Raw genomic sequence first — 24,299 nt, 5'->3', positions numbered from 1 at the left:
TATGAGGGCCCTAGTATCAAAGGCGGCAATCTCCACTTTTTGACGAAATCGAGTTAAATACATGATATTTTTCGGTTTTTCGCGCTCTGTCTAAATATATGGTTTGCGATTATCAAAAGCGGCTTTATCCCATTACAAAACTGCATTAAAACATCACCTGAGAATCAAATCCGGCAATCTCCATTACCCGCTTAGAATCAGAGTCGGCAATATCCGTTTTGGCCAATCAGATGGCTCACAGCGAACATATGACGTGACGTGACACGACATGCTGTTTCAGATAGTTAGGAATTTATTATTATTTAGTTGTTTTTTTTTATTTTTGATTATACGTTTTGTTGAATTAATTTTAATATTTTATTCTTTTGTCTGTAAGTCCATTCCAAAATACTTGGTATTTATTTTACAACTCATTTTAGTGCAACCTTTGGTAACAAATCTTGCAAAATCCAACTGTTGGTATCAAACACGGCATTCTCCATTTATTTTTGTACATTTTTTCAGAAAATATAAAAAATTTAGGTACATTAACCTTAAAATCTAATGTAGTTTAGCATTTTCTTTCATTGGAAACTATGCTTCCTTTGAATTAAGCAGTAATAAGAGTGTAGTAGTTTTTTGCGCTTTAACAAAAAGTGGAAATGGTGGAGATTGCCGCCTTTGATACTAGGGCTCTCACTTGGTTGATATTCACCTGTGGCATAAAACCGCAAAGCAGAAAATATTTGAATATACCCTGGTAGCAAAATCTTGCACAAGAGTAAGACACTTGTACAAGACTGCTGTGTACCTACTGCTGAAATCAGCACACTACCGCTTGCACACGTGGTATGCATCAGATGTGTAGCGTTAGGTTAAGCGCTGTTGTCACTTTGTGATCAAACTCCCCAATATTAATACTCGCTGTATCTTGAAAGCTGTTAATCTTACACCCTGTATTTTTGTAAACTTCAACATTATGTATCTCTAATACCGAGTCCCACAGGTAAAACGTTTATAGAGCAAACTCTACTTATTTTTTGGTAATGTCTAGTCCTGTAGTTTCTGTATTTAAATTGAAATCACCCTGTATAATAGTACACCGCATGAAAAGTCCCTTTACTATTATCGTAAAAAGCACCATATTATTACTAGTAAATAGTTGTACATACCACTAGCATCTGAAATCCTGTCAAGCAGATCACCATAACACTGCAGAAGAACTGCACGAAAATGCCCTTTGAAAACGTGAGTTCAATGTGTCTCACCAAACTACAAACAAAAATATTTTTCGGAAAATAAAATTAAAACAAGATTTGTATCTACTCACTTGAGTGCTTCGTCGTAGTGAATTATACATTCTCCCAGTCTACTCCTTACTTCGACATCATCGTCGTAGTCCCCGTCGACTCCCGAATACGATGCAATATTGGTCAGTTTCCTGTTCAAGATTTTAAACTCGGCGGTAGCCAGTATCATCGTCATGATAGTCAAAACGTCGATGCTAGAATTAACAGTAGCTGAGATAGCGATGCTCCAAACTTCAAAGAAGAACACCGGGTAGTAGTAGTCGCCTTCGTTGAAAGGAAACCAGCAGGGCAAAGGGAATGTATGCCCTTTGTCGGATCTCTCGTCCAAAAAGGGGAACAAAGCGTAGAATAGAACGACCAAAAAGCACAGCACTCTGTACATTTTAGCTAGTAATTTCCCGCCTTGCAGATGGTTTGTCAGAATGTGTTTTTCTTCAATTCTAACGCTGGTAAAAACTGTTTTTTGCAGCATCGCCTCCAGCTCCTTCAAACTGCTTTTGTGCCAGATCAGATTCGTCAGTTTGTTGAGAAACGCGAACTGTGTCATGCAGAATAGAAGGATCTCGGAGAGCTTCCTCAGATCATTTAAACTGAAGTAAGAAAAAGTGATAAGAGACAGGAATTGCAACCAGGATGTGGACAGGTTAACGAGGGCACTCAGTATGTAGAGATATCGGCTCAGACTTAACTCGGCAGGGTAGAAACCTGCGACGGTCAGGTATAGTTTTTCGGTTGCGAAGAAATCCAACAGGTTGAAGTTCTAAAAAAATTACAGTCTATAAGTTTGATTAACAGAAGAAGAACAGATGGAAAAGTAAAGCTTGCAATAATAATGTCATTTCTCTTTTAGTTTTCTCAAATATTTCACATATAATTTCATCGTTTTTTAATTTTCAGTCGTTTTATGAAAAGACGTACCTAGTAGAAAATGCAACTTTTTAAAAGAAACTTAAAATATTACCCCATTTGTTTTGATTTTTTCTATATTGTAATAAAATATATTCCAAAATTTTCATTTTAACTGTTTTTTTATATAAAAAAATGCTGTTTAACTTACCTCCATGATATCTCGTCTATGTAAATATGTTTAATGTGGACGTTATTGTTGAGGGTAGGTTTTACATAGAATATTACATGTTAAGAACAGTACCTACTCTAAACTACTTATTAGCAAAGCGCACATACATGCCGTCTACTAGGTAATTATAACATCTTTTATTAATATTGTATGCCTATACATACCTAGTTATTAGCATTCACATGTTTATGATATGTTTGGATATACGAAATATTTAACAATTAAAGATAATACGTAAATTAAATTTTTGTTGCTGCAATATTGTTCATAGAATATATTTATAATTATTGTATTTTTCAGTTTAGTAATGTTTATACAATAGGGTAATTACCCTAGGGTAGGTACCTGTTTACAGTCAGTTAAGTGAAATCACTCACAATCACATTCCTATTATAAAACACGTTTTTTTTAGTTTGTGTCGAAATCGCCCTGTATGGTATGGTATATTTTCAAATACAAGCGCTGATTGAAGTCATTTCAGTCAACGATATAAAGTAAGCATTTATTCTATTCTATTCCTATCACATCAATGAAAGGAATGAACTAGGTATACAGGGTGATTCAGAACTTATAAAAAAAAATTCTGGATGTACAGGGGACCCTTACAAATACAATTTTGTAAAGAAAAAATCAAAAAGGGCAGTTCGAAAATGATTTAAAAATACACTTCTGCACGGCACTGGAAACTGGTCCACTGTAAAACCTGACCTCGCACAATGTGATGGCCGGCATGGCGGTGTGATAAAAACGGACAAAAACTTTCGCAAGGAAAGAAATATGTAAATAGAATTTTATCGCACCTATTTTATATCGGCAAATTCAACTGCTTTTGCCTTTATTAATTAATAAAATTAATTTGTGTTTTTAAATAATAAAATCATTTGACATACCCGATGTTACAACAATTGTTCAAAATTTTATCCACCAATGTGTAAACACATTTGGGTCCGTTGTACTCAGTTTCTACGAACTAACACAAATGTTGTCTTGTTTCACCATAACACAAATGCTTCACCATAAATTAAAACGATATCCATCAACTCCGAGTACACGCAAACCATTTTTGACACTAACTACCCATTTTTGACACTAACTACTAAAAACCTATTGTAAACACCACAGATAACAGGTAAATATCGCAACGACGATTGCAAAATCCGAATTCAGTATTCGGAGTCGCTGAGGCCACGTGGCGAATGACGCTAGAGACTACAGTTGTCCAGCTATGTAGTGGTTGAATGTACTATAACTTCAATATTTTTTTTCTCGGAAACTATAAGGATTTTACAAAAATTTTTTTTACGATATTGATTCCATTTCTCATGCTGCATTTATTCCCAAATATTTTTGGATAAGTTGTGAATCACCCTGTATATACGAAATTGCATTTTATATAAATACAATTTGTTTTATGTGAAATTTTCTGCCTATTTAAAGTGAAATAATATGTAGCAGAAATAACAAGGAAAACGAAAACCTTTATCTAAAACAACAAACCTTATGAATGGCTTACGAAAATTTGCTTATACTCTCTTCTGGTTATTGATACGTAAAGAAAACATTACTTGTTTCGTCACAATTCTATTTGTAGCCACTAGATGGCGCCGTAGTGCTAGAATACCAAAGTTCCTCATTTAGGGACTTTTAGAACCACAAATCTTTAAAAAAATCTAGATGGCGTAGTCTGTCATATATGTAATAGGGCAAGTTTACAAAAATTACTGATTTATTGTAAAGGACAACAGAATTTCAGCCAAGAATGAAGTTAACTACGCTTTGGAACACAAAAACAGTTAATCATATATTGGCCTGAATAGATTGTGAGTACAGACATATGCATGCGTAGAAGACGAGTAATATTTTGGACCTTCTAAGTTGGCCAAGAATTTGGGAATTTGCAGTCTCAGTCGACGCAGTCCAAAATCAGATAAAGATCTTGGACGCAGTCTAGATTTTTCCTAGGCTAGCAACGCCATGGAAGTATCGCCATCTAGCCTTCTTAACTCTAAGTTTAACTGGTTGCCTAATTTATATTTTATATTTATATTACAAAGGTTTCGATCAACAAGTCATTGTATTTTCCTTAGATTTAGTTTCATTTTATAAGCAACACATATTATTTCTCCTATCCGTAATAAAAATATTTATACTTGAATACAGATACAATCAATAATAATAATAAAAAGGAAGTTCATTGAAAACGAAAGAACACGGAAACACATCAATACCATGGAGGCTGAAAGTGGGGAGAAGAATGCTCACAAAATATAAAAGGACTTGGCTGTCATGTATTGAGACGTATACTTTTCGCTGTATTTTTAGATAGGTATGTACATGCTCATGAACAAGGATTACCAATCCAGTTCATTAAACAAAAATAAAACATATTAATTATAGTTTAAATGAATATATTATATTCAGTGTTTCTGCAGTTTGATCATGCATTTATTCAATTGTTTTTAAGATAATTATTAACTGTGACGTCATTTAAATTGTATTGATCTTCTCAGAAATCTGTTAAACTCGTAAAAGTTTTTAGTTTGCTGGAAATTGAGGAAATAGAACAGATGTTCGTACATTAAAAATATTTTTAAACCTAAAATTAGTATATATTCTTAGTTTTAAGTCGATATATTTTTCTAACAAATCATTGTTTAAATATTGTATATAAATAATGTAACAAATGAAGGATCATCACAGATTAGTACAAATAGAACGCTGCATCGGGCGTATACCAATGGCTTCGCTATCACACAATTCAGAATTCAGGTTCCTAATTAAAATTACTGTAGATGACGCGACTGAATGACATTACTGATTTTGACAGCCCTGGTCTCTGGTATCGAAATATTTTTATGTGCTAGCGACGCATGTCGGTCGTATTGCTGTAACATTTCCTCATAAATTAATGAACAGTCTTTGTTTAGAATGGAAATGATCGTTCCCCAAACAAAACGGATAAAACTGGAACATTCTTATGCGTATCTGGCGGACACCACCCAATTCGAACCTGTTACAGTGAAAGAAGAAGATCCTCTCAAGTTAGCCGAGACTGACGTCGAAAGCATAAAAATTGAAGTGGCCGATGATGATAACCTTGTAAAGACTGAACCAGCTGAGGAAATCGTCGAGGAGGGTCACAAATTCGAGTATTTTAGTGTGACAAGTGAAAATGAATATAAAATCCCACCAGATCATAACTCGGTTGACAGGTTAGATAAAATACAAAATGTCGGTACTAAAATAGAATGTGAAACGCCTTTGGACAATCCAGTTGACGATCCATTAAAGTTGGTTAGTTTTGAGTATGTGGCACCAGATGTTGAGAAACCAAACGATGTAAGTAAAATATATTAATAAATCATTTTAGTAAGGTATTTGCAAGTTAAATGTATTTTAGAAAAAGAAAACAAAGAAAAATGTTTTGAAAGTTGCGGATAGCCATTTGACATCATTTCTACGCTTGCAGAAGGAGAGGGATAATTTACAGAAAACGATCAAAAAGTTAAGGACAGATTTAAAGGATGTCAAAGCAAGGGAAAAGGCGTTACAGACAGAGTTGGGAGCGAGGTAAGCGACAAAAATTATGTAATTCTTACATAAATAAATCCTGCTGTATATTTTTTAAGTATTTAAAAAACTAAAAAATAGTTGGTGATGAAACAATATACTGTCAAAGAACACTTAAATGAGATTAGTTGGCTATGAAGCACCATACAATCACGATTGTCAAAAGCAAAAAATAAATACAATGAAAATATCCAAATACATATCGTTATCAATAAAGTTTTGTATAAGCTTTTGTCACTTGTTGCACTATATGTTTATCAAAAAATGTGTAACTTGTTTAAAACTGATCAATTTTTGTTCCAAATAAATTGTGAACTTCCTAATTTCAATAAATTGGCTAAAAAATGAAAACAATAGTGCCAATCTTGGTTGAGTTTTATTTTGACACTTGTTTTTTTTAAATACTTCAAAAGTATGTTGTATATATACCTCTTTATTATTACAGCTAAGCTAGTCTAGCACAAATTATAAGTATATTATAGTTTGGTGTTACTGGGATTGATGGTTATTTTAAAAGTCCGCGGTCCTAAATTTCACCAAGAAATTGGCCAGTTTGTTTAACTTGTAGAAAGTTACCATATGAAAATATAATAATTTCATGAATGATTTGTTGAGTCAAGAATGTAAATGTAAAATCAGTTTATTGTTTGGTGGAAATATGTATAGATATTTTTATTATTTGCTGATATAATAATCAAAACTTGGGTATGTTTTTTAAATCATATTAACAATTAGGAACAACAAACAGCACCTTAGAAATAGAAAGAAAATACATTCCCTTTCTTGTCAATTTGAAAAATATCCGACAAAGCTACCGTATTGTGTGGTACGATTCGATTGAACTACTATTTCAAATAAATTCTTGTACCATGTGTAGGTGTTTGTTTAAGTACCAGACAAAAAAGTGACTATTTGAAAAAAAATATGAAAATTATTGCTTTTGATGAGTAAAATGAGTGATTAAAAGAACACTTCTTCTATAAATAGTTATCGAAGTGGAAAAGAAAAACATATATTTTGAAGATAAGCATCTAAAATATTTATTATTATTTGCAAAAATGGCAGTAAGTTGGCCTTTTGCAAAATATATCTTTCTAAACATAAAAGCTATAAAGATGTAAATACTCAGAAAAAGCATATACAGAAAAAGTGATTGTATTGAATCGAGGGTACATTTATTTAAGTAATACATCCATTTAAGTATATCGTAATTTTCAATTAAATAAATCCGAGAGTAAATCGTTCTTCACATTGAGGACTGAATTTATTTATTTATTTAAATGAAGGGGATGGAAATAATGTTCTTAATGGAATAAATCGTTTATTTGCCTACACAATCATATTATAACTTTGAGTAAAGATAAGATTCCTCACTTAAATAAATGAACGTGACCGAAGAATGATTTATTTAATTCAAGATTATGACAGGCTTAACAAGATGTCAAACAAATGTGAGTTTGATTGAAAATTGTCTTTTTTTTTCGACACGAAGGAACTTTTACAAATTATTAGGGTACCTACTTTGATCAAGAGGTCTTTTTTCCTAAATTGTACTACAAAAGTATATAATCGATGTGTTACTGTCCAATTAAGCTAAATATTTGAGCTATTTTTAATATAACTGCCATTAATAATATATTTTCCATTTATATACAATATACATAACGGTTTCTCCTTCAAGAGGTTTAAACTTTAAATTCTAAAGCCTCTGATTTTGGAAATAGAGGGAATTGAGATTAAAAATATATATACATATTACTTTTACTGAAACATCTGAAGATTTTTGGTACAGATCGATTAAATCTGGATTAAATTAAGTACTAGGTTGTTGAACAAATCCTTCAATTGGTGATGAAGATACTGAAGATAAATGCATTAAACTTAAAATTGTACTTTTTAAGAAAAAAGATTTCAATTAAACAATAAGCTGTTAAATAAATCTAAAATTATTCATTTCATAAAAGAATTTCTAGGATTTTTGCCCAAAAAATGAAAATTTGTATGTTTTCTTAAAAAACTTCAACAGTTTTTGTTTTTTTTTCAAAGTAGTTCTTAAAAAGTTGAAACTTTTACATCAGTGGGAACGTTGTTATTATCAATTATTTTTATTTCTGAGTTCAAAAATATTGTTTATTACATATTCATTGATGTTTATCACTAAAATTTTGTCTCAGTTTCCCACTTTTTATTTGTTTATTTTTTTTCCAGGAGAATGTCGGAGCTGTCCCTGGAAGAGATGAACGCGGATTTGAACTGCCTGGTCCAAGAGTCGATAAAGAAAGAGAAAGCAAACACCAAAACGATAAAAGAGCTGAATCAGAGGCTAAGCCAGGCGGAAAAGGAGAACCAGACGAGATCCGACATCTCGGAACGGATGAGGCGGGACTTCTCCGACAGACTGGAAAAGATGAAGGCCCAGCTGAGGAAAAGAGATTTGGAACACCGAAACCTGGACGTAAAATGCGGCACCCTCACCCACAACCTCTCGCGTCTCACGGCGAAGTACGACGTCCAAAAGCACGAACTGGCGCAAGTGAAACAGAAGTTACACGCCGTGGAACAGTCGCAAATGAACAGCGTCAAGTCGTCTGCGAGCGTGAAGCAGCAGATGGCCGAGCTGAGCAAGGAGTTAGCCGTGACGAAACGCACCAACGAGGAACTACAGAAATCCTTATTGACGGAGAAGAAGATGAGCCGGTTCTTCATCAAGGAGCGGGACCAGCTGCTGGAAGAGCAAGACGCGAAGTTCAAGGAGGCGGACAAGGAGCTGGTGAAGCTCAAGCAGTCGGTGGGGTCGCTGACGGCAGCCCTTACGCAGAAGATCGCCGAGTGCAAGACGCAGAAGGACGCCACCAAGGTGGTGATGATCACGTATCAGAAGAAGAGCCTGGAGTTGAGGCGGAAAATGGAGGAGCTGGAGAAGAAGCAGGAGGAGCTCTCCAAGAAGGAGTGTGAATACTGCGGGTTTTAACTACGCTTATCGATATTGTTGTAATTAATTTAAATATATTAGTTTTAGTGTTTTATTTCGTCGTTTTTAACGTCGGCAGTGATTGGAATCTTCCGTATAATTGTGACTTTAAGCTGTTAATTGCAAAAATCTAATTTAAAGTTTGAAACTTTTGTTAAATACCTTTGTAAAATATACAGGGTGTTTCGTTGTATAGATGTATGAGCCATTAACGCTATATATAAAAAAACAAATGAAGCACAATTTTTTTTTTTTTCTAATAGACCATCGAAAAGGGCACATTGGGAAACTACAACTTTCTCAAAATTGTGCAAATATTAAGCCTTCATCGTTTTTATGTCGATTTTTAAGAAATCGTAGGGAATTTTTTATCCAAAATTTAATAATACCGTGTTATTCTACAACTCCCAAAATGTCCCCAACACATTTTTTATAAAAATCTAATAAAATTTATAAAAGTTAAACAATTTCTGGTACATTTTCATTTACTTCGATAATTTGATTATATTTTGTTTTACTCCTTCAATTTTTTTAAAACTTATTTGTGAGGAGAAAATTTAAGCTGAGAAAAATCGTAGGCCATTTTGAAGTATTTAGAATGACGAAGTGTTATTAGATTTCGAGGATTAGAAATGTCGCTAATATGTATAAAATTGGACGTGGTATTTGCAATTTTGAAGAACTTTTAGTTTCTAGATATCCACCTTTGCAGAGGTCTATTTAATAATAAGTATTTGTATTCACAACATTGAGCAAAATGATTTTCACACTTGGTCAAAAATCTTTCTCTAAAACGAAGAAAACGTTTTTCCAACAAAAGTTAATTCATGCCATGAGTACTATTTTTTTTAATTTTACATAATTTTGGGTCACTATGCTGTCATTTTAATATTTAGTCTTGTTTGAAAACAAAAAAAAATTACTTTAAAAAGTATACATTTTCTTATCTTTCATACATTTTGCTCTTGTCTAACATTTTATCTAAAAAATCTTATCAAATATGTAACCCTACAGACAAGATTCATAACTGTTGACATTACAGGGGCTAGATACCCCAACTAGCATTAAATTACACTAACAATAACCAGTAAACAGCGGCAATTTAAAACAATACATATGTTGCTATATACAATCAACAAAAAAATCCTGTAATAGTTAATTTTGAGGTAAATTCCACGGATATAAGTGCGATGTAGATCAATTTCCTAGAACGGCAACGGGAAAGTTTATAAATTGGCTTGAGTCTTTGCTTGTAGCTCATGTAAAAATAAAATTAGTTTAAAACTATTTTTCGTACTAACGCCATCTGGCAAGTGCAAACGGTAAATAAGTTAAAAGTGCATTCGATGCACTTCTAAGTATATGGCGATTTCCATTGATACACTGAGTGCGTACAGCGTATATTTCTATCTTTTATTATCACTGTAGATAACACAGGATGGAGATACACTGAATGCGCACTCAGTGCATCAATGGAAATCGCTAATAGTCTGTGATTCGATGCTACGATTTGAACGCACTGGTCACAGATCTAGGAAAAGAAATCAAGGTTTCTGATACTGGCACACTGCCTGTTTGCACAAATCATTAACACTTCTATTTGTTTGTTTTGTGTTCCCATAGGGGCATTTCATTTTCTAACTTCTGTCCCGTGTCTCCGTTTTCTTTCTATGTTTCATTGCATTTGACATTAGCTGCATTGCACAAAACAGAAAAAAAGTCTGCATTCATCGATATTCAGCGTCTATCGGCATAATGTACATACAGGGTGTTCCTAAATAAGTGTCGCAACTGAAAACTGTAAATTCCTCTTGAAAAAAGAAACATTTTTTTCCTCTTCCATTTTTCTTTCCGGGCTTTCGTTTTCGAGATACACGGTGTCAAAACTTAATTTGTTTTGTATCCTTAAAATATCGCATTTTCAAATATTTTCTTTCATCCACGTACATTCCGTCGGAGTAGATAAGACTAATGACAAAATTCCGTTATTAGACGCTCAATAATTATTTGCAAGATGTCCCGAAAAAATGAATTGATAGAACGCACTTTCTAATATTTAAAGAGAAAGAGCACAGTTAATTGCATTACTTCTTGAAAACGATGTATTTTTTTGCAATTTTATGTATGATGAGACGAAAAACCTAACCTATGGAAAACTTCGCCAGAAACCTCTATGATAGTCCAAAACTAACACGGACATATTTTTTTGTAGAAGGTACGACCAAAACTGTATTTTCAAAAATGACTCCTAAATATCCAAAAACAAAAGACCGTAGTAGTAAAAAATCATATTTTTAAAAGTTCTAGATCCTGAATTTATAGACTTGTCAAAAAACCTAATTAATAATTCATTAATTACAATGTAAAGTTGAAAATATTAACTTTTGACAATACTAAACTTTTAGTTGTAATTTTCCAAAAAAGCTACTTATTTTCAAAATGTATAAGAACCTCGAGGGTATTTTTAAACTTATGTTGTGAGAAACGATTACGGACTAATGATCCAACCAGCACTGAATTATACCCATAATTACATATTTTATTGGGGCAGCAACTGAATGTTGGTCAAAGCATTAATTCACAAAGTATAGTCTCAATATCATTTTCACGTTTTCACAGTACCTGTGAAATAGCAAGTTGCTCTCTGTCAGTTTGGCCGTTTAAAGGCATTGAGTATGTACAACTGACTGAATTAGAAAAAAGTTTTAAAAATTTATTTTTTGTCGAATATAAACATACATTTTATACAACAATTAAATATAGTGTAAACAATTAATAGCAAAAAGAAAACATAATATGCATAACATGTTTAAAAGATTAAAGAGGCTGTATACTGCATCGAATTAGTAATTAAAATTAGTAAATTTAGTTTTTGTATTTTTTGTTTAGACGTTATTACAGACAACTTAGTCACTGTATTCGCTGTCGTTATAGTTATAGCAATAACTATAGTCGCTGTCACCACTATCTTCACTGGATGAAGATTCTAGAGGTGTGGGAGATGTCAACATTTCCTCTATTTTCTCTCTGATGGCAGTAAAGCTCGGTCTCTCGCGTGGATCTTCAAGCAAAATTGCATCCGTGACGTACAAGTAGAGCCACTGTGGACACGTTTTTGGACGTCCCAAACTGAAAATATTGAGACGTTCGATTTGTTATCTCGGTAATTCCTGTACAATTTGACGAGGTGATGAAAGGTGATGAGAGAACCACAAAAATACAAGATATTTCTTTAAATGATTCTTATTTAACAGTTTCAGTATATCAGATATGTTTTTGTATGGCTATTTATTACCAACTGTTTACTAGATATTGCTGGTGCAATTTAATGTTAGTTGAAGTGAGATATAACCTATAAAGTATGTTATATCTTATATGTCATTGTTACACAGAACTACTAATCTGTAGGTACAATGAAATATGACTAGTGCCGCAGTAGGTGAAATAAACTTGAACNTTTCTCTAAAACGAAGAAAACGTTTTTCCAACAAAAGTTAATTCATGCCATGAGTACTATTTTTTTTAATTTTACATAATTTTGGGTCACTATGCTGTCATTTTAATATTTAGTCTTGTTTGAAAACAAAAAAAATTACTTTAAAAAATATACATTCTATTATCTTTCATACGTTTTACTCTTGTCTAACATTTTATCTAAAAAATCTTATCAAATATCTAACCCTACAGACAAGATTAAATTACACTAATAACCAGTAAACAGCGGCAATTTAAAACAATGTTGCAATGTATGTTGCTATGTGCAAACAACAAAAAAATTCTGTAATGTTAATTTTGAGGTAAATTCCACGAATATAAGTGCGATGTAGTCAATTTCCTAAAACGGGAAAGTTTATAAATTGGCTTTAGTCTTTGCTTGTAGCTCATGTAAAAATAAAATTAGTTTAAAACTATTTTTCGTACTAACGCCATCTGGCAAGTGCAAACGGTAAATAAGTTAAAAGTGCATTCGATGCACTTCTAAGTATATGGCGATTTCCATTGATACACTGAGTGCGTACAGCGTATATTTCTATCTTTTATTATCACTGTAGATAACACAGGATGGAGATACACTGAATGCGCACTCAGTGCATCAATGGAAATCGCTAATAGTCTGTGATTCGATGCTACGATTTGAACGCACTGGTCACAGATCTAGGAAAAGAAATCAAGGTTTCTGATACTGGCACACTGCCTGTTTGCACAAATCATTAACACTTCTATTTGTTTGTTTTGTGTTCCCATAGGGGCATTTCATTTTCTAACTTCTGTCCCGTGTCTCCGTTTTCTTTCTATGTTTCATTGCATTTGACATTAGCTGCATTGCACAAAACAGAAAAAAAGTCTGCATTCATCGATATTCAGCGTCTATCGGCATAATGTACATACAGGGTGTTCCTAAATAAGTGTCGCAACTGAAAACTGTAAATTCCTCTTGAAAAAAGAAACATTTTTTTCCTCTTCCATTTTTCTTTCCGGGCTTTCGTTTTCGAGATACACGGTGTCAAAACTTAATTTGTTTTGTATCCTTAAAATATCGCATTTTCAAATATTTTCTTTCATCCACGTACATTCCGTCGGAGTAGATAAGACTAATGACAAAATTCCGTTATTAGACGCTCAATAATTATTTGCAAGATGTCCCGAAAAAATGAATTGATAGAACGCACTTTCTAATATTTAAAGAGAAAGAGCACAGTTAATTGCATTACTTCTTGAAAACGATGTATTTTTTTGCAATTTTATGTATGATGAGACGAAAAACCTAACCTATGGAAAACTTCGCCAGAAACCTCTATGATAGTCCAAAACTAACACGGACATATTTTTTTGTAGAAGGTACGACCAAAACTGTATTTTCAAAAATGACTCCTAAATATCCAAAAACAAAAGACCGTAGTAGTAAAAAATCATATTTTTAAAAGTTCTAGATCCTGAATTTATAGACTTGTCAAAAAACCTAATTAATAATTCATTAATTACAATGTAAAGTTGAAAATATTAACTTTTGACAATACTAAACTTTTAGTTGTAATTTTCCAAAAAAGCTACTTATTTTCAAAATGTATAAGAACCTCGAGGGTATTTTTAAACTTATGTTGTGAGAAACGATTACGGACTAATGATCCAACCAGCACTGAATTATACCCATAATTACATATTTTATTGGGGCAGCAACTGAATGTTGGTCAAAGCATTAATTCACAAAGTATAGTCTCAATATCATTTTCACGTTTTCACAGTACCTGTGAAATAGCAGGTTGCTCTCTGTCAGTTTGGCCGTTTAAAGGCATTGAGTATGTACAACTGACTGAATTAGAAAAAAGTTTTAAAAATTTATTTTTTGTCCAATATAAACATACATTTTATACAACAATTAAATATAGTGTAAACAATTAATAGCAAAAAGAAAACATAATATGCATAACATGTTTAAAAGATTAAAGAGGCTGTATACTGCATCGAATTAGTAATTAAAATTAGTAAATTTAGTTTTTGTATTTTTTGTTTAGACGTTATTACAGACAACTTAGTCACTGTATTCGCTGTCGTTATAGTTATAGCAATAACTATAGTCGCTGTCACCACTATCTTCACTGGATGAAGATTCTGGAGGTGTGGGAGATGTCAACATTTCCTCTATTTTCTCTCTGATGGCAGTAAAGCTCGGTCTCTCGCGTGGATCTTCAAGCAAAATTGCATCCGTGACGTACAAGTAGAGCCACTGTGGACATGTTTTTGGACGTCCCAAACTGAAAATATTGAGACGTTCGCCTTGTTATCTCGGTAATTCCTGTACAATTTGACGAGGTGATGAAAGGTGATGAGAGAACCACAAAAATACAAGATATTTCTTTAAATGATTCTTATTTAACAGTTTCAGTATATCAGATATGTTTTTGTATGGCTATTTATTACCAACTGTTTACTAGATATTGCTGGTGCAATTTAATGTTAGTTGAAGTGAGATATAACCTATAAAGTATGTTATATCTTATATGTCATTGTTACACAGAACTACTAATCTGTAGGTACAATGAAATATGACTAGTGCCGCAGTAGGTGAAATAAACTTGAACAAACAATATTATGGCAGGAAACAAGTGCAGGCTACATACTCTGTCAGCACACCTGCAATACTTAGTAAGCATCTAAAAGATCATTCACCAGTAGAATCACCAGACACACACTGGTTTCCAATGAATTTATGCAATACTCGAAATTTTAAGGTTATGATTTTACTCACATTCCACATTCGCGAAAAAATTCCACAGCTGTGTTAACTAAATTGTATTTCAAAAATGAGAAATCATCCATTGTATAGTACAATTCCCAGATTAATATTCCAAAGGACCACACATAGGATTTCGTTGAAAATATTCGAAGCGCCATGGCCTCTGGAGCTGTGTTGTACATGGTTAGAAGATATTTCTAAAAATTTCAACAAAACCTATTAAAAAAACGGTGTTTTCTAAGAAATTCTTTCTTAAAAGAACGCTATATGTAACTTTGAATAGGGTCATATTTATCTTTGACCTTTCATGAAATTACCTACTGTATATGATTTTGTTAATTTTTTAATATGTAACAGATTCGCAGTTAAGTGATCTACATGTTCTAGGTCACTTAGCAGTAGGTCGATTAGTTAAAATGGAAACCTCCCCATGGCTTTAACTCCTAAATTTAATGTGTACAGACTTGTGAATTAAATTAGTTTTTTAGAATTTTGGTTGCAGAATAATTTTTTTTTGTAAATCACAACTGTAAAAAATATAAAGTGCTCTAGCTTTTGAATGCAAATAAAATTAAGATAAAAACAAAATTGAAAAAGTCCTATTTTACATTGTGCACATACTGTATACCTTCTCCCTGATCTCCTCATTGCCGCAATGTCCAATGTACCGACTCAAACCGATATCACCAATTTTGCAGCCCTTGTTGGAATCTACAAAGACATTTCTGCAAGCCAGATCCCTGTGGACATATTTCCTTTCGGATATATATTCCATTCCAGAGGCCACGTCGTGCAAAGCTTTCAAAATGTCTGTTTTTGTAAAATTATTAATCTGAAACAATAATACATTTGACATCAATCAGACAACCTGCGTAATAATTTCAGAGAGATTTAAAAAATCATCTTGCATAGGTAAATATGTGTGTAACACCGTTTATAATTCCTTTCCACAAAACGCTAAGTAGGCGATGATGAACTCATTCATGTAATTATGCATATTATTGAACAGAATTGACACTTGCCTGTACAGCGTCATCGATGCTTTGCCACTCCATGTACTCCATGACAATCTTGAAATTACCTTTCTGAAAAGCTAGTAATTTGACGACGTTCTTATGGTCTAGTTGGACCATAACTTTGGCTTCCTTGAGAAGCATACTCTCGTGTTTTTTATTTCCGGCTTTTTTTATCACAACTTTTTGCACCGAACCGTCGGATCTGGTCAATTCTCCAAGAGATACGATCCCAAAAGCACCTCTGTCTAAAAATGGATGATTGTAGAAATTTCAATAAAATTAACTTCGATAAAATAAAATACTGCGCAGAATGGGACAAACTTGGTCGAATTTCAGGATCAGAAACTATCGGAGATAGAAAGAAACTTGATTCTTGCAGATTATTTATAAAGAATTATATCGCTTACCAAATTCACATATCTCTTTGATTTGTATCACTTCTCTAGTGATCTGCCTCAACTTCTTCGGCATGAATAAATCTAAAATAAAAAATTTGATTTTCTATTTAATGAAATGTGTAAGACATTGGGGCAAAAATGTTAAAAATGCTAGTTTTTTTGACATTGAAAAAGACAAAAATATTTCTGCGTTAAAATTTTGTTAAAAATATTTTTGAAAAAAATTCCAACTTTTTATTGGCAGCAGTAGCAGTAACTAATCTGTCGTACCTTCCAAATCATGGTAGATGGTTCCAATATCCTCAGTACACTTTTTCTCCATTTCCTCCAAAAATATAACTGCAATGTCTCTTCGAAGAGGGCTTAAAAATAAATTGATTGATGTAGGTAGTACGTTAACATAAAACATTATTATAACCTTATATGTGTCGGTCCGTCATTAAAGCCCAACATTTTCTCTAGAAGAGTTAAAAATATCTTATTACCGCCTTCAAATCTCAATTCTTCCAACACTTTCTCCAGAATGTGCATCGCCCGGAACTTCCGAATTTTTGTATCTTCATTAATATCCATATTTTTCGTACCGTCAGTTCTGGTAAAAGTGTGTTCAAGTTTGCAAAAAAATGCTATACCTTTAGGACAATACGAATACCACGAATACGACTGAATTTGGGGCTGAATTCCAAATCACTAAAAGTAAAGCTTCTCCGAGAATCACACTCGGTGATTCACCGACACAACGGAGCGAAAAAATAGTCGTGTGTTATTTACCCGAGATTGACCAATCAGCATTGAGAATAACTAAGATTAGCTTAGTTCTCAAGTAAATAAAGCACAGCTATTACAGTTTTTCTTAAAATTAAATTACACAAAAAAATTTTTATACTCCATACGACAAAAATATAAAAATATAAGGATTATTTTTCCTAATCGTTAATTGTTCTAATACATAAAGAACAAGACAAGTAAAAATGCGCGGCCCGGCATAAAAAGTTCATTGAACTCAAAGTGTATGTTTGGTTGCATATAGTTATTATCGGTCCAGATCTCTATACAACCATATATTCACTGTATTCAGTTCTGATTTGTCAACCGGCGCTTTGTTCGAGGATAGAGAGGTTGTGCTTCTTTATTTAACTTATGAGAATATTGTTAGATTTGTTAGCGTTACTCCATATACGTTACTCCCTCAATTTAGTGACAAAATTTTATTTGATGTCACAGTCATCTACCGGTAGAGATGTGTAATTAAAGCAGGGTGCTTCGAATTTAGCAACCTTCTTTACCGAGAACGCATTAAGAGTTGCATACTTATCAGGGGTGAAAATTGTTTATTTTAAATATTAGAATTTCTTAAATAGTATATCTTATCTATGATTAGAATACTTAGACAGCGACATCTGGTGGCCAATACCAGAAGTTTGTAGAGATTGGTTTTGTACACATGGAAACTGACAGGTGGTTCGATTAGTTCAACGTACAGACGTTAGGGAACGGTAGTGGACATTGAATATAACGTACCTAGCTGTCATCGAGCAAGCAACAAGCAATCGGGAAAAATTAGAAATCAAACTAATCGCTAATCAGAGAGAAGTAATATATACATATTTTTATTTATAACCTCTCAATATTTATAAAATGCCAAATAGGAACCATAATCTAGGCAACTTGAAAAGAATATATCAAAGACGAGACCTTCAAGTTCAAGAAACGGGTGTGGAAATTCGTTAGTTAAATATTTATGTTAATAGTTTACTCTTAGGCTTAGGTATAGAAAAACCAAAGCTGCAATAGACCTTTTTAGTAGCGACGTCACAAACGCCAAATAGGCAACCCCATAGTACACATTGTCACGTTAGTAATATGTGAGTCATGAAGAATTATTTTCACTAGATCGATTTTCGACGTTATGTACTTTGGACAAAAGTACCCAAAAAATGTATTCTTTGTCATGACCTTAAATGTCGCGCTAATTCTTTTTTTTTAATATTTATGAAGTTTCAAACCCCAAGTGACCAACTAAAATAGTAGAGTTATAGCTTAGTGCTTTTTATTAGGCAGTCAGTATGTAAGAATAAAAAAAATAATTAACATCAATTTTTATCACCATTAAACTTAAAAAAAAATAAAAATTCATAAATATTAAAACGTAAGAATTTTATTTAGCAGACATAAATTTGTTAAAAAAATTCACGGTCGCTGGTCGCAGTGTCATCTGAACCAACTACTTCCAGCACTGCAGGAAATTTAACAAGGCCCGATCCACCGGCTAACGCAGCTAAATGTAGCGCCGTGTGCCCGTCTTTATTCCTAACGTGACAATTTGCACCACAGGCTATAAGGTACTCGACAACGTCCATCTTGCATCTATCAACGGCCACGTGCAAAGGAGTGCGACCTTTATGGTCCCCTATGTTAACATTCGCTCCGTGTCCCACAAGGTACTCCACTGCATCCAACTCACAACTCACAGCAGCCACATACAACGGCGTATGTCCTTTGTTGTCCCTAACGTTTACGTCAGCTCCGTGTGTTACAAGGTAAGCGACAGTCTTTAAATTACACTCGTGAACGGCGATATGCAACGGCGTACGACCTCTAATGTCGCTTGTTGTAACGTCTGCGCCCTTTTCCACGAGATATTTAACAGTGTCCAAGGTATTCGATTCGACGGCAAAGTAGAGGGCAGTGTGGCCTTCGTTGTTTCGTACGTTAAAATCTACGATATCGTCTTTGTCGTTTGCACTATCACGCTCCACGAGACATTTTAGAATGTCCGAGAAACAGAAAATGGTCGCGACGTGTAAAGGCGTGTTGCCTAACGAGTGTCCGATGTTGACGTCCGCACCTTGTTCGATGAGGAACCTCGTCATGTTCAAGTGGCAGTTTGCCGTTGCGTTGTGCAACGGGGTGTCGCCACTTTCATTGGTGATGTTAATTCCGGCTTTTCGTACAAGGAAACGTAAATCGTTTAAAGTGTTAATTCTCTTTTTCCGTTTGAGGTGTTTCACACTGATTTTTTTACCTCTGATGATTTTAAAATCCACGCTTTTTAAAACGAGCTGAAGAATCGACACCCAACCACCTTTCGAGAGTTGGAAGACGAGGCGTCCCCTGTCTGCACCGTCGCTCGTGTAGGTGTAATAACTTTCGAAGACGTTAGAAGGTAAAGAGTGTACGACCTTTTGCAGTAAACTGTCTAAGAAATCACAAATCACCCCATATTTGCTATCCTGTAAGATTTTGTCGAGCAAGAACTTCTGGAAGTCAACGTTTAGACTCCGTAGCTGCATCTCTCGTACTATATATTCTGCTACGAAGTATTCAGCGAACGTCTTGTGAACGAATTGGAAACCGTCGCCCAATCTCTGTATGATCCCTATGTTCAACATCAGATTTTCCACGTCTTTGGTAGCTAGGCGGTAACGTCCGAACGATTCTGCATCCGTATTATCCACGATTACTTGCACGGCAAGCCTGCGATGGCAAGCAAGGCATTCTTCAAACTGGTTGACGAGTGCTTTGTTCACTGCGGCGTTTCCGCTAGGATTCCCCTTGTCCACGAAGACGTCACGTTTTTTCTCGATAAACGCCTCGTACAACTTCGCGAGATTAGTTCCTTCCAGCAGTTTAGGTTCGATTCCGTTTCCGTTTAAATACTCGCCACACTTTCCTTGAAAAATCTCCGCCACCATCTTTAACTGCATCGGTATCTCGGCGAAGGGGTTTTCCGAGGGTCTTTTCCCGTAACAGTATAATTGCATCCACAAAGACATCTCGTCTATCAAATCTTCAGCGTACCACTCGACTTTATCCTTTCCTTTACCGTCCAACCGCAGGTTATACGACCAATATCTTGTAAGGAAATCTATCTGGTTGGATCTCGTGAACGGTAGCATTTTGAAAAGCCCGACTTCTAAGACCGCTCTCAACTCGTAAGCCATGTGGGGTCTCGTAGTCACGAATATTTTTTTTACGTTGGAAGCTTCCCGGCACTGCCCAAGCAGACGGAGTATCAGACCGGTGTACTCGGGGCTGATCTCGTCGACCCCGTCCAGCATTAGAACTACTTTTTCGTTCATGGAAAAAACGAACCTTTCGAAACGACTCGATAGTTTTGTGGTTTCTCGAGAATTCAACAGTTCCGTCGCACTTATCGTTTTTTTGTTCTTTTTCAGCGAGTCTCTCAGAAATCTCGTGTAGTCGTTGAGGTTGATCCTGATCACCCAAAAACGGGGATATTTTGCCTTTATACAAGCCGCCATGTTGGTGAGAACGGTGCTCTTGCCCATCCCAGCGCTGTCCGATATTATTATCACTTTTTCCGATACGTCGAAAATACTTTCCTCTGAAAACGTTTCGCTTTCCTGTTGCGTTTCGTCGATGTCTCTCTCAAAAACACGAGTTACATAGTACCAAGCGGTATCGTCCAAATCTAAAGGCGGTGCCCCCACTTTAATTTCCTCTCCTCTGATTAGCTTCTCTAACATTGCACTGTCGAAAGATTTCGCGTAATCCTCGGTCGTATGCGGCACTAGCAGTTCCTTTACACTGATCGTTTTACCTTGGAAAACTATGTTTTTCCTCCTCAGCAGCTTTTCCCGAGAATCCTTCGAGAGGTCTTCGAACATTTCCGATCCGTCGACTTGTGAAATATGTGTCAATCCAATGTGTCGAGCTAGTTCGCTGTTGCTCTCGGCTACCAATATAACTTTTTTGTACGGTTCTCTTTCCAATATTGCCTTCAAAAGCAGACTCATTTCCTTTTTTGCGATTTTGTTTTTAATTTCGTTCCAAATCACTATCAAGTAGGTATATCGGCGTTGTTCAAATGCTTCTACTATCTGCTTCTGCACTTTGATAGATTCCTCAGGACTCACATAAAGTTTGTTACTTTTATCACTCTGTAAAGCGCAAAATATTTTCAATGTCGGTAACAAACACCCCCCGTCAGTCTTAACGTGAAATATTCTACTTGATTCTGCGAACTTCATCTCGTTGCGTTCAAACCGCACATTGTAGTTTTTTAACGATTCACAATACTTCTCACTCTTTATTTCGCACAGCATGGCCTTAACCCGGCATTCCGTCAAATATTCACCGTTCGGTTGCTTGAACCAGTCTTCCACTTTCCTGTAGATTTCGTGGTACGACGTTTCACACCACAGGTTGGAGAGATCCAAGCGAGACAGTAACTGATCGATGATCTTGTGTAGCTGCTCTCCGATGGGATAATTGCAGAAAATCTGTAAATTCTCCAGGAACTCCTCCACGTTTTCTTCCGTTATCGCCGCTCCGTCAATACCTTTGCCTTGCAAATTTTTTTTGAGGTAATCCTCTGCACTGGCTTTCAATTCGGACACGACACTTTTATTAACCGTAAAAAACTGGCACTTAGCCCCCTCGTAATACAACATACTGTTAGAATCCACACAATGTGGGATTAAAGCCTTCTTCATGCCATTCTCGTCTATCCCGGTGTTGGTGCAAATAATAACTGTCTTTTTCCTAAATTTGGGGGCAATCTCAAGATACGACAAAAAGTACTTCGCTAGACTAAAGTCAACGTTTTTAGAGTTGCTCGAAAAGAGTTGGTCCCTGTTGATTTTCCTGTTTTGTTTGGATTTGGCCTGCAGCAAAACGCTTTGGTCGGGTAGTTCTAGAACGAGGTCGTCGTATTTTCCCGCATCTTGATTCTCCGAGGAAATTTTCCAATCCTTACGGCTGTGAAAAGCGTTCAACAAAAAGACGATAAGTAGGTCTAACTGGAATTGTATCCCTTCTAAGCCGGCACTCCCTTTATTTTTCTTGTATTTGTCGCCCATTTTCCTGCAGAACGGAATCCTGCAAAAGAATACTTTGTCAATGTTCGAAATCCACAAGTATTTTAGCCAAGGTATAAAATATCTCTGGCTTTTAATTATTGTGCAGACAAAGTCCACATTTTTGTTCCCCAAACATATTCGAAACGGAAATATGTAGTAAAAACATTTTTTATACAGGGGAATTTCTTTTGCTTACCTCAAAGTGAAGAATTAAATGACGTAACTGCAAATCATTGTTCCGAAATAAAAGAGCCACAAAATCCACCACTACTAAACGTACATTCACGTAGAAACAAATTTTCAACAGCTTATGGGTGTACTAAAGAGCTTTTGGAAAATTCCTTCCCAATTTTCCACGTACTCAACCACAATTGTCACCATCATGATTATCAGTATTAACACTATCACTTTACTATCACATTATTACAAGAAATTCACAAATGCGACGAGGCAAACCACAAAGGAAACCATAATAATCAACTCTCTGTAATCTATAACAATAATAAACAAACGATCTTCCATTCTTCCAACTCAAAACGAAATAAATATCAATTCCACGGAAAACCACAAAACATAAAACAGGGGAACAACCACTCAATTTCATTTAGAAGTGAGGTGCGTTCATAAATTCAATTATATAACATATCAAGTGAAGAGAGAGTAAGAGAAAATGACGTCATCAGATATCATCAAAGTAATTTTATAAACACACATTTTTAAATATTTATATTCTGAAACCCATGCCAAAACGCCATCTTGAAGACGTCAACTTAACCTTTCCCCAGCTTATGACTGGGATGAAGATTCAAGTAAACACATAAACCTTAAAATTTATAGGCGACTTAAAAGATCCAAAAACTATGCTGTTTATTTTTTATGCCGATTTGTGCTGGTTATACTCACAAATGAATTATTTATTTATTAAATCACATTGATTGGAATTGGATCTGCGAAAATGAACTTTCAGTGATTTATCAAAAAATATATACCTGAAGCTTTATGCCTAGTGATTTGAAACAATGAATTTTGAACCTTATGTAAGCATTATATCGGAATGCGCATGCGCTTGATTGTTGGAAACTGTTTTGGATTGTTTTAGAAACAATGCTATAGTATTCTCTCTTTAAAACCTTAACAATAACAGAGTAAGAAATAATTACCTAAATATCTGACACAATAATGCCCTTTTGTTGTTTAGACTTATTACAGATTTGTGAGCATGGGCCCCGACTTCATTTTATAACTTATGCGACAGTTCTTCTTTCGGGCAAGTAATTATATTTCGTGTGATAGGTATTGCAACGAAGAAGCCAGTTAGTAAACAATTTTACTTGTGTGTAATAAAATTTTTTAAAACAATATAAAATATAAAACAATACAATTAAAAATACAATCATGGAGGGTAATGAAATTCCAATAACATCCACGATATTCAAAATTGTGGCCTGTTTTTTCTATGAACCGAACAAAACCAGATTATAAAGTTTCTCGATAAGTATGAAGAAGCGAGAACGGTTCCAATTTCTATAGAGCCTTAGATAAACATTTCGCCTCACCAAGAGATGTGGTGACAATTTCTTTTGTTTGAAAGGAAAAAAATTGTGAAATTTTTATTGCAATTGTAAGGGATTCTGCTGACCAAGGAATTGGCATGAGGTCATCAAAGCTATTCGGTCGTATGAATGTATTGATAGACAAAATAGTTTATAGTATTGGGTTACGAAAGCCCGAGCAGTATGAAAAACGCAGAAGTAAGGCAGTTGCCACCAGCCTCTCATTAAGTATTGTACAGAGAATATATAGTCAAATTGTTATTGATGTTCTTTCAACATGTAAACACAGTTTGTGTATTGTTTGATTACGATTATATGTTATTAATGATCGGAAGTGTCGACGTATTATTTGTGTTACCTTACA

General features: G+C 34.6%; 4 protein-coding genes across 5 annotated transcripts in view; 1 reads left to right on the top strand and 3 right to left on the bottom strand.

The window, feature by feature from the left end:
• LOC108905887 (odorant receptor 94a-like) overlaps nt 1-2,352 on the bottom strand; it is a 15,088-nt gene extending 12,736 nt beyond the window's left edge. The window contains exons 1-3 of the mRNA XM_023456079.1: nt 2,347-2,352; nt 1,310-2,049; nt 1,152-1,251 (exon numbers count right to left, since the gene is read on the bottom strand). Of these exons, the coding sequence (XP_023311847.1) occupies nt 1,152-1,251; nt 1,310-2,049; nt 2,347-2,352 (846 nt within the window). The remainder of the gene's footprint in view (nt 1-1,151; nt 1,252-1,309; nt 2,050-2,346) is intronic.
• Nucleotides 2,353-5,200: 2,848 nt separating this feature from the next.
• On the top strand, nt 5,201-9,320 carry LOC108905896 (cilia- and flagella-associated protein 58-like). Its single transcript, XM_018708962.1, has 3 exons — nt 5,201-5,706; nt 5,768-5,937; nt 8,146-9,320. Exons 1-3 carry the CDS (start codon nt 5,296-5,298, stop codon nt 8,906-8,908), a joined length of 1,344 nt encoding a protein of 447 aa, XP_018564478.1. The 5' UTR covers nt 5,201-5,295; the 3' UTR covers nt 8,909-9,320.
• A 2,326-nt stretch (nt 9,321-11,646) lies between these two features.
• LOC108905897 (ephrin type-A receptor 4a-like) lies at nt 11,647-17,331 on the bottom strand. Of its 2 annotated transcripts, none has more exons than XM_018708964.1 (7): nt 16,976-17,331; nt 16,828-16,919; nt 16,567-16,638; nt 16,166-16,404; nt 15,772-15,975; nt 15,156-15,340; nt 11,647-12,037 (listed from the first exon to the last, which is right to left on the bottom strand). In XM_018708964.1, the coding sequence occupies exons 1-7, from the start codon at nt 17,128-17,130 to the stop codon at nt 11,815-11,817; spliced, it is 1,170 nt and encodes a 389-aa protein (XP_018564480.1). In that variant the 5' UTR covers nt 17,131-17,331; the 3' UTR covers nt 11,647-11,814. The 2 variants fall into 2 exon arrangements, with proteins under 2 accessions (XP_018564480.1, XP_018564479.1); XM_018708963.1 differs by lacking the exon at nt 11,647-12,037 and adding an exon at nt 14,261-14,661.
• A 1,366-nt stretch (nt 17,332-18,697) lies between these two features.
• On the bottom strand, nt 18,698-22,901 carry LOC108905920. Its single transcript, XM_018708992.1, has 2 exons — nt 22,579-22,901; nt 18,698-22,401 (listed from the first exon to the last, which is right to left on the bottom strand). The coding sequence occupies exon 2, from the start codon at nt 22,380-22,382 to the stop codon at nt 18,738-18,740; it is 3,645 nt and encodes a 1,214-aa protein (XP_018564508.1). The 5' UTR covers nt 22,383-22,401; nt 22,579-22,901; the 3' UTR covers nt 18,698-18,737.
• Between the last annotated feature and the right edge of the window lie 1,398 nt (nt 22,902-24,299).

This window comes from Anoplophora glabripennis, unplaced genomic scaffold (genome assembly GCF_000390285.2).
Source record: "Anoplophora glabripennis isolate ALB-LARVAE unplaced genomic scaffold, Agla_2.0 scaffold255, whole genome shotgun sequence".
In the NCBI taxonomy this organism is placed as follows: domain Eukaryota; kingdom Metazoa; phylum Arthropoda; class Insecta; order Coleoptera; family Cerambycidae; genus Anoplophora; species Anoplophora glabripennis.
Note: the sequence above shows the minus strand (reverse complement) of the source record. Positions and strands in the feature narration are given on the sequence as shown.

Coding starts and splice junctions, on each gene's coding strand:
- LOC108905920 (XM_018708992.1), bottom strand. CDS start 22,382: ATGGGCGACAAATACAAGAAAAATAAAGGGAGTGCCGGCTTAGAAGGG.
- LOC108905896 (XM_018708962.1), top strand. CDS start 5,296: ATGGAAATGATCGTTCCCCAAACAAAACGGATAAAACTGGAACATTCT. Junction 5,707..5,767: donor ATGTTGAGAAACCAAACGAT/GTAAGTAAAATA, acceptor AATGTATTTTAG/AAAAAGAAAACAAAGAAAAA. Junction 5,938..8,145: donor CAGACAGAGTTGGGAGCGAG/GTAAGCGACAAA, acceptor TTTTTTTTCCAG/GAGAATGTCGGAGCTGTCCC.
- LOC108905897 (XM_018708964.1), bottom strand. CDS start 17,130: ATGGATATTAATGAAGATACAAAAATTCGGAAGTTCCGGGCGATGCAC. Junction 16,920..16,975: donor GACGGACCGACACATATAAG/GTTATAATAATG, acceptor TTTATTTTTAAG/CCCTCTTCGAAGAGACATTG. Junction 16,405..16,566: donor CAAAGAGATATGTGAATTTG/GTAAGCGATATA, acceptor ATCCATTTTTAG/ACAGAGGTGCTTTTGGGATC.